This window comes from Theobroma umbraticum, unplaced genomic scaffold (assembly GCF_002168275.2).
Source record: "Theobroma umbraticum cultivar Fairchild unplaced genomic scaffold, ASM216827v3 scaffold_95.0, whole genome shotgun sequence".
Lineage (NCBI taxonomy): Eukaryota > Viridiplantae > Streptophyta > Magnoliopsida > Malvales > Malvaceae > Theobroma > Theobroma umbraticum.
Genome location: NW_018397257.1, coordinates 5,164,812 through 5,175,239, shown reverse-complemented (window position 1 = coordinate 5,175,239; position 10,428 = coordinate 5,164,812). Strand labels below are relative to the sequence as shown.

Below are 10,428 nucleotides of genomic sequence, written 5' to 3'. Positions count from 1 at the left end.
AGAAAATAAGCCTAAGGTTCCATTGGAGTGTCTTCCTACAGGTTGGCTCAAGTTCAACACAAACAGAGCGGCTAGGGGTTGTCCATGGCTTCTTGGAATTGGAAGAATACTACGGGGATGACAATGGTGTTGTCAAGCTTGTTTTTTACAAGAAAACTAGATGGGGTGATGCTAACCTCACTGAAGTTCTAGCTGTGAGAGAGGCCACAATTCTATTTGCAGTCTCCTTGTGGGTGAACTTTAATAGCATCATCATCGAATCTAACTCCAAAAACATTGTGTCTTGGGTATCCACAATCCTAATATAGCCCCATGGGCGACTGCGACAACTTATTCTTCAGATTTGCTCAATCAAAAACAGAGTGGCTAGCAGTGGGTAGATTAGGAATATCTTAAGGTCAAGTAATGAGGCTGCAAACGGCCTTGCTAAATCAGAGGTTGACAGAATTCATGATCTTCTACGTCTCTACCCTTAACTATTTTGGATGGTGCCCTCTCTTTGTCTGCTACTACTTGTTGGTGGTTCTTAGATGCATGTCTCTATGACAAAGAGCTTTCCTTGGGCTCTTGTGCTTTTGAAAAGGCACGGACTACCCTTAGGAATGCCATGAACTTTATGACTTGCAAGAGGATGAAACATTCATAGCGTTTATGTTTCTCTCTCTTACTTAGGGCTATGCCTCTTTTTGCTTGTCAACTCTCTTGTATAAGACTTAGGTTTTTGTTGGCTAATTTTGTACACCAATTCCAAAGTAGGATCCTAGGTTGATTTTTGCCAAATTTCCTCTCCTTTTGTGTACATGGGTTTTTCCTTTTTAATATGAATACAGTTCATAATTAATCTTTAAAAAAATAAAATAAAAGCCAAGAGCTCCAGCAAATTGGCTATGCTTAAAACATTAATGGACAAGCACTTCCACTGCATGGATTATGAGTTCGGATAACTTGGATATTGAATTGGAGTGGCCAAATCAAACTAAATACTGTCAAACTTATGAAAGGAGGAGCCCTTTGTTGCCGATACTATTTTGATCAAATCCTCCATATAGGCCTACTTTCGTTGCATATTATCTTTGCAAACAGTGTCCTATACAATCAACAAGACAAAAATTGAGACTTATTACATAGTGAAGTTTCTGATGAGAGATGCTAAAGGATGAGATTGGACTTGGAGTTTGTGAATCACCAACTGACAATACTCGTCTCTTCTTTCAATTGTGAGTATTTTGCTAAAATTTTGAAATGAGTTTAAGGAAATGTTATCTTTTTTTTTTTTGGAAAGCATCATTTTATTGATAGTTTGAGTAAGTTGTACAAAAGAAAGTATGGGAGCAAAAACATTTATCAAATACCCAATTCCCCAACTCTAGTATCTGTACAAAAACAAGGCATCCAAAGCAGTAAAACCCACAAAATACCTGGGACAACTTAAATAGATGGGGGAAATAAGAACAAGGGGCAAAAAACGTAAAACGAAGCACCTAGAACAGTAATAAGCAGATACTCAATAGCATACAATTACTTGTCATCATCCAATTGGTGGGGAAGATTAACTTGGTTAGTGTTGCTTGAGCCGACCTCCTCATCATGTAGGGCACCACTGCTAATCCAAAGAAAGGCTGAAAGTCTAAACACACCGTCCTTTGCCAACAAATTAGCCAAATCATTAGAAGAGCGAGGAATGTGTGTAATACACCATCTATTAATTTTGTTGAGGATGAACAAGGTTCGAACAACTAAAGGTCGCAGTCTCCATGGCATATAATTTGGATTAGATAACCATTTGACAACATTGCGATTATCGCATTCCAGAATAAGAATGCGAGAGGAGCACCACTTGGACACTGCATAAATAATAGTAGCCTTTGACTGCGAGAAGTTTAGCAGTGGTAGAGTCTGTAACACTAATGGCTTTAGAGAACATGGCAAGAACATCACCGGCTTCATTCCGTAAGACACCACCTATGCTAGAGTCACTGGACAGCCTCTCAAGGATCTGTCCGCATTGGATTTGGGACACCCAACTCTTGGTCTTGACCATGGAACAGAAATTTTACTTTCATTGATCAAGGTAGGGATGAAGCATTCATTTACGGATCTAGTGAAATCAATAATGGGAACAAGAAGGTTGGGCCATTTCGCATGCATCTACCAAGCCACCCTAATTTTCAATAGCTCAAAAATATGCTCTCCGTTCCAAATCTTGCCATTGAAAATGACATCATTGCTATAAGTCTTGACGGCCCAAAAAATTGCATACCACACCATTTTCCACACCAACCCATTACTAACAGAAGAGGCAATGTTGAACCAAGATAAAAAACATATCAAAGGGTCGTCATGAACCACCCACTGAATATTCCATAAACAGCACTATTGCTGCCACAATAATCAAGATTTAGGATCGTTAAAAAAGAGATAGCTCACCATTTCAAGACTATTGCGTCATAGCAAGCAAATGGTAGCCTTCTGGGTGATGATACCCATACTTACCAAAGCCTCTTTAATCGTTAATCTACTTCTTAAAATCTACTAACAAAGGATCTCAATCTTGGGATGAGCAAGTCCTGACCACACTAGTTTGCAATAAGTGGCTGAAGAAGTGTTAGAGAAGACTTGCCGATAAAAAGAGTGGGAGGAGTAGTTACCACTTGAGTGCCCTTTCCATATTAATTTGTCTTAGAAGTCCTTACTGATAACACAATTATGAATAAGCTGATCAAAACTATCTCATTGTTCCCTTTCCTAATAGAAGACCTCTAGACAAAGTTCGATGTTTCAAGACTAGTCACTTCCATTCCAGCTGCTGAAATCGTCGACATAGCTTGACTTTTTCACTGCCAGCACATAGATCCTTGGGAAAGTAGTTCGTAAATTAAAGCTGCCAACCCAATCATCATCTTGAAAGCGAATTCAATTACCACAGCCTAAGGATAGACCCATAATGTTAGTTAGAATGTAGCTGTAATCACAATTCCCATGAAGGGGCTTGGTGATGTTCTTTCAAATACCAAAAACTTTAAAAGGATTACCCAAGCTTGGCATGATTAATCTATGATCCAGACTGGATTTTTCCACATCAACTCACCTTCATAAACTTTCTAGTTCATTCTTGTACCTCCAAAGCCATTTGTTAATAAGCACTCCATTTTTTAGTCTAATGTCTACAAAACCAAGTCCACCAAGATCCCCAAAAGTACAAATGGCATCCCAGCTGATGTGATGAAGCTTACGTGCTACGTTGGGATCTCCCCAAAGAAACCTTTTGAAGATTTTTTTGATGTCCGTCCAAATCTTAACTGGCATCTAGAACAAAGATATATAAAAAATAGGAAGACTGCTTAAGACAGATTTCAACACAGTGAGGCGACCCTTATACAAAGAGTTTTGGCCTTCCAAGAGGATAGGCGAGACTCCAATTTTTTGATAATCGGCTACCATATGCTGGTGGAGCTTGAAACAACATTTAGTGGCAATCCAAGGTATGTCATAGGTAGTTTCCAAACTTCGTATTTCATCATTTTAGCCCATGAGACAACTAAAGACTGATTAATGCCCACTCCATAAGGGCAACTCTTACTGAAGTTGATCTTAAGGCCCGAAACCACCTCTGAATAGAAAACGAAAGCCCACATCTCCACACTGAATCATGGGTTTTCCTCGTTAGCCAATGCCACAAAGGTGCTGACCATCTCATTATCGGAGGATTCAAATATCATCCCTACTTCTTTGCCAACCATAAAAGATTCTTCTGCTTCTTTGAGAATAGTTGCATTGTGACGGGTGATGTTGTTGTTCGTAATAGGCTCCGTGATCACCTCCAAATGATGTCCAGGTTCCTATGCTGAGCAGTTCAGTCCCCTCTTTTCCCTCTACCTTTATGAATGGGTACACGAGATCGATTATTCTAGTAGAAGTCTCTGTGGTCTCCAGTTCTTCAACAGGAGGCTCCACCCATTCTGACTCAAATCACTTGGTTCCATGGATAAGTCAACCACTGAAGTGATTAACTCAAAAGTATCCTCCTTGGCTTTCTTATTAAGACTCTCAATAAACCCATCGGTAGTGTACTTAATGTTGACCTCCATATTTTCCTCTTCTTTAATGTACAAGTGATAAGATTAAAATTCTTCCAAGTTTTCTAGATAAGCCAGGCAAAGAATGAGGTGTTCCTTCGATTGCACCATGAGTTCTTCCTCTCGATCCAATAACTTCCCACCTATTTGCATGAATTCAATGGACCCATCTTGTGATAGACTCCCTTGGCCTATTTCTCATAGTCAATAGTGGGCTTGTTTCCACTATGAGCTTAACAGTATATGGTCCTCTCTGGCTTGGAAGTATTGGAGACTGAGAAGGTGGCCTTGCTTCTAGATAAGGCTTGTTGCTAATCGGGAAAAGACTTCTAAAAGGCGTAGCAGGAAAGGTTGGTGTCTCAATCTTGGGTTTGGTAAAGGCCCTAGGCCTATCTAACTTTGTCTGACAGCTTCTTTGAAATTGAAAATTTGAAAATTCTCGCTGATTGAGATCGCCAGGCGTCACTGTAGTACCGCTGCCCCGACTACCTCCTTGCACATCAGAGACATCCAAAGCAATGCCATTAGAAGAAGATTCAGGCTTACCCACATGCTGATTTGGGTCTTGGTTCGGCGTGGAGAGCTTAAGCATAACCCAGTTACCATTGAACACTATCTCTTTCCAAGCTGGCACTGTTCTCCCGTATTCAAGCATGACAAGCACGCTAGTAGAATCCAGTCCTCGTCGTGTGGATGTAGCTAAGCTAAGCTTGATTACCTTACCTTAAAGACAACCAATCTTCAAGAATGTAACCTCGCACCATAAGTGTGGAGGAATCCTTTCAATGGTAATCCAGACTGGCTGTAGTCCTCTGTCTAAGGAAATGTTATCTTAACAAGAGTATTATAATCTTTGGAAAGAATTTCCATTAACCAAAAAAAAAAACCTTCCGCTACTTCTCTTTTCCAGCTTTGGAGAATTAAACAAGTTACATAAGAAACTACTCCACTTTTATACTTGCACTGTTTCTAATTATGTTGTTGAACCTCCATATATATTACAAGGAACTACTCCTATTTGCTTCGGAATAAAGTTGAAGTAATCCAGCCATCATCTTACTTTTAATCAGACCAGAAAAAAAAATAGATAAAAAATCTCTCCAATCAGTACAATTTTCTTTTTCCCAATTTTATTTTTGACCAGACCAGAAAAGATAGATAAAAAATCTCTCCAATCAATTCAATTCTCTTCTTTTCGATTTGTTCTTGCTGTTTGGCATTGCCTTGTTATATTTCAACTCTTTCTTGTTCTCTTTTTTTACCTCGAGATATAAATGTCAAATTTGATTAATGAATATTCGATGATTTACTACCTTATACATAAATCCCTTTAATTGCTCAATCTAGGAGTTTTAAGAGGGTGGCAAATATAATACAAATAAACATTTTTTATATTTTTTTTGATATTATATTAAATACAGATGTTAATAAAATTAATTTATTTTGATAGCTATAAACTTGGGGAAAAAAAACTCATTGTAACAATGGAAATTGAATTGTGAAAATCAAGAAAGTAAAAAAAATAATTGTGTGAACAAAAAGGACTTAATTATTTAGTGTAACCACCTTTTATACCCTTTATACCTTGTATTATATTACTGATTTTCTAATATTTCTGGTATCTCCGTTTAGCCTCTCTACTAAAAATCTTTTGACTTTTGTGCTGAGGCGGAGAGGAAACTGCTACTATCTGGTTCTGGAGCAAAGTTGAAGTCATCCGGTCATCATTAGCATGTTGAGGTTTTGGCTTTCAGCATTGGCATGTGCACCATGATATTTGCAAGCAAGCAGATCTTCCAACGATTTGGAGAGAGCATCAAGTTCAAGGGCTGTGAGTGACTATTTGAAAGAAATCCAAAGCCACTCGCAATGTTTAAAAATGGAAAGAAGGCTGCTATCGGCATCTTTCTAAAGAGAAAACACAAGCAGCATGTAAAAGTAATAAAAAGTAGTCAGTAATATGCTTGGGGGGTGTGGTGGCATGCAAGTCTTATAATACCGATGTAGTTGTACAGCATTTTCTAACTTAAAAGTGTCATTTACATCTTTTAAGACTGTATGAGCATAATGACCCAAGGAAAAGGACTAGAGGTAAACTAAAAAGAACTTGTCAAACCTCCTTGTAGCACTAGCTATTATTTTATTTGACCATGTTCTGAGCTTAACACAGTGCGGCAAATTTAACTGTTGAAAAATTAACAAGATTGATCAGATGGATTAATTTTCAGAATAGCTTTACTATCTGGATACATCACTAGCCTGCTCAATATTGTGTTCTTGCTATCTTAATATATCTAATGTCCAATAGCTGTAACAGTGGTGCAGCTATCCAAAATTGCGGGTAGGCATCAGAATATGTTTGTTAGACTAGATTTACAAGTTTGTGTGCAAGCTCTTCCCCTCCTATAGATTCCACATGAAGGCAAGTTAGAAGCAGTAAAACAGTCAAAAGGTTCAAAACTACTCTAGTGATGTTACTGCTCATGAATTGTACTGGTGAAACTGTGGACCAACCATTTGATAAGCCTTATAGTCCAGGATTCAGGTCGTCCAGAATGAACGTTTCATTTCTTCTTTATGAAGGCAAAACAATGGCAAGATTCCTTCACCATGCTGCTTCATCAGTGCTGACATATTGCCAATATCCCTGAAGGGTGAGCGTCTGGGTCGAAGTCCAGCAGTGCATGTCTGGGTCTTTCTTCTTCCATCTCTTACGAGCTCCTTCTGATTGCAACCATCATCATTCGCACAACGGTTTTCCTTCAAGTGGCACACAAGTATCCGCTTCTCTGTTTCATTTTGTGCTTCTTGGTTAATTGGTGACCTATTTCTGGCCCTCACTATTTTTCTCTCTCTTTCCTTCCTCAATCTCTCAATCTCTTCATTAAGCACAGTTATTTGTGCTTGTAGCTCATTTGCCTTTGCTTCAGATGAGAGAGCTTTCTGTCTCCATTCTTTCACCTAATCAAAGGAACAAACATGAAGTTTAGGATCTTCAATTAATTTACTTTTGTGTACTACGAAAGAAAGATTTTCTTTTTCTTTTACCCATCATAAACTTCGAAGTTACAAATAACCATACTCCACAAACCAGCCTTCTCCACCCCCACCCCCACCCCCTGCCACTTGCAATTTCCTTCCCTAATAAACTGTATACAACTAAAAGTTCAACTGGCTACTATACTATACGATAAGTTGAAGCAAGGGACAAGGGTTTCTTGACATACTTGGCTAATCTAATTCTATTATTTCCTCATAAAGCAAAAAAAAATTGCATCTAGCGTTAAAAAGACCTGTAAAAATGAAATTAACATAACATTCTATTCTGAAATCCTGAGGTTGAAACTTTTGAGACATGGAAGGGAGTAACATAGTTCCCAGCACAGTGGCTGGAATTTTGCAGCTTAAAAACCAGAGTACTTTAGAACACCTATCAATGGGATGTGTCTGCTTTGGTAATTTGCCCTCAATTAAATGGCAAAAGAATCAACCAGAAATAGTTGGCATACCATGATCCATGCAAGTAGCCATATATAAACAATGAGGGACAACATAGAATAACCAGACATTTAGTAGCTTAGGAAAATCTTACAGCAGATTGAAGGGATTGAATCTGATAGTCTGAATCAAGTGCTCGATCTTCCCAAAAGTCTCGAGATGCCTGCAATTCTTCCATCTCATCCCTTACCTGCCCCAGCATTTCCTGCATCTGGGACCATTGTTCAGTCTCCGCACGAACTTGCTCTACAATCCCCTGCACTATGGCCTTGCAATGTCCTGAACACACTCTTGCCTCATGGGGCATTGACTCCTGCAGATAAAAAGTGTCTGGCAATATTCAATTGGGAATCCAGACTTTCATCTGCTGTGAAATAAATTAATGTAGAAATGTACATGAAATCCAAATGCACATGAATTGAACAAGTTTTGTCCTTCATTTTTAAGGCTTAACTGCATCATATTATTATATTTTAAAAGTCTTGTTAGCTTTGCTTTAACATTCTAATTATTCAACCTACTGTTGAAGCTTCAGAAGAAAATAAGCCTTCCTCTTTTCCAGAGTTCATCTTGTAGCTTTCAACATTAAACGGTCAAGGTGAGTTAACAACTGATACAAATATTTAACAAACACTACCTTTTTATCTAGTTTGGGATTACTGGTAAAAAATATATATACAACATAACCAAGACAAGAGTGTTCTCTGTGTAAGATAAGACAAAACTAACATGATCTGACATTCATAGACCCCACAATTGTTTGAACAGTAAAAATGATCTGGCAATGAAAAGCAGAAACAGTCTAATTATCATTCGCTAACATTTTTCAAGAGCTCAACAATGACAAATGTATGTACTTCTTGATATCTGCATGTCAGCCAACCAAATAATCATCGGCCTAAAACAAGGAGCATTGCTATGAATAGAATGATTTGATCATTTTTGAAGAAAGGTAAGCATTAAGGCAATGCCTCAGCAACCCTCCACATTTTAGCAAAAATGAGGCTAGGATCAAAGCACACCCTGCAGGTTGATTCTGCTTATGTTTATCTGAGATGAAACTGGGTCACCCAAATTCACCTTATAAACCATTGTGCTCATAGAGTGCCATTTGTATGAAAGTCGAACGTGTCTGCCAAATAAATTTAGAAGTCTCTACCCATTGGGAATAATCTTTTACTACCACATTTTTTGGTAAGCAGTTTTTGAAGTATTCATAGAACTGAAGGCTAGACACTTATGATTCAACAAATTTACCTTGTATGATTGTTGTATTGGTGACAAGGATAAATCAGAATAATCCATCCTCTTTGAACTGGAGGAGGAACTGGCAGCAGAACTGTTAGCTGTAGAGAGCACTGAACCATATTCCTCCTTCATTCTCTGCAGTAAAATCCCCTTTGACAATCCCTCCATCCTTCTTCTCAAAATTTCCACCTGCCAATTTGCTTCAAATTAAAACTCCTCATCTAAAGCTCCTAGTATAACTCAGAAAATGTGTCAAAAGAAGAGATTTGTTGTTAATTAACCTAAACTACTTAGTAGCCCCATCCACTTTTGTTTCTTATCTCTTCTTAATTTGCTGAGCAGCAAACAGTAGTATGATATCCAAAACTAAGACAGGAAAAGAGAAGTGGCATATTCTTACATTGCTGTTGCGATTTGAAAGGAAGTTCTCATCTGCTTCGCTACTGACTTTGACTGACAAGCTCGCTTCTGCCATCTCTCGAATCTCCTTCACACATATTTCTTCATCAGAGATTCCTCCAAACTTCTCTAGCCTCCTTTGGAGAAAAGATGCTTGCTTATCAAAATTACTACATTTTTTAACGTCTAAGTCTTTTATTCCTGATCTCTTTTGCATCTTTTCTAATTTCTCCACCAAATCATTGATCTGCTCCTCCAATACCAAGCTCACATTTTTTCCTTCACAAGTACTCTTTCTTCCCTGTGAACCAATTGCCAAATCAAGAAAAAAAAGTAGGAATATAAGAAGTTAATGGTGATGAAGAAAAGCTAAACAGTTGCTCAAATAATGAAAGAGAACAAAACAAAGGAAGCATATTAATCAATGTCCCATGTGCATTTTTGTCTGTCTTTTGAAACACAATAAGTTAAAGCAAGGTAACTAGCAAAAGACTGAGAATTGACACGCCTGCTCTTTCTGTGCATTTAGCCATTAAGCAAATGAAGACAAGCATCAACTGTTCAATGAATTAATTTGAAAGAGGCTTAAAACCAGAAACACACAGTATCAAACAAAAATAAATAAATATGTCATCTGAAAAGAAATCAAAAAATACATTCTTTTCAACAGCTTATGAAACAAATAGAGATTTAAAGTGGGAAAATATTAAAAATAAATAGAAGTTAAATATTTGAAACCTTTTGATGATCCTGGCCTGCTATATGCCTATATCTAACATGCTCAGCTTAATTAAACACAATAACTGTATTTCAATTGACAATTTTCTTATTCCACATTCTGTCAACAACAACCAAACAAAACCCTGAAATCAGAACTAGTACTAAACAAGTTTTTGTCTTTTGAAAATAAATATAGTCAACTTTCACTAGTTTTACATAATAAGAAATTTGAAGACCTCACTTCCCTTTCTTCTCCTACATTAATCACAAGAAGTAAACACACAATAATCAAAACGAAACGCACAGAGAGAAAGAGTGAAAGTCAACTGACAGAAAGCAAAGTCTGGACAGCAGATTTCAAGGTCCTCTCCATCTGCAGCCTTCTTCTCTCCATTTTCTTAACAGCAATCTCTCTTTCCATCCTCAACAAATTACATTCTGCTCTCAACATCTCGGCTTGGAACCTCCACTTCTCTTCTTCAACCAA

The 10,428-nt window shown here is 37.8% G+C and overlaps 1 protein-coding gene across 1 annotated transcript in view; it reads right to left on the bottom strand.

The window, feature by feature from the left end:
• Positions 1-6,271: 6,271 nt before the first annotated feature.
• LOC110412534 (myosin-like protein) overlaps positions 6,272-10,428 on the bottom strand; it is a 4,647-nt gene continuing 490 nt past the window's right edge. The window contains exons 1-5 of the mRNA XM_021423084.2: positions 10,273-10,428; positions 9,223-9,522; positions 8,832-9,011; positions 7,669-7,887; positions 6,272-7,037 (exon numbers count right to left, since the gene is read on the bottom strand). The exon at positions 10,273-10,428 is cut by the window's right edge and continues 490 nt beyond it. Of these exons, the coding sequence (XP_021278759.1) occupies positions 6,618-7,037; positions 7,669-7,887; positions 8,832-9,011; positions 9,223-9,522; positions 10,273-10,428 (1,275 nt within the window). The 3' untranslated portion in view covers positions 6,272-6,617. The remainder of the gene's footprint in view (positions 7,038-7,668; positions 7,888-8,831; positions 9,012-9,222; positions 9,523-10,272) is intronic.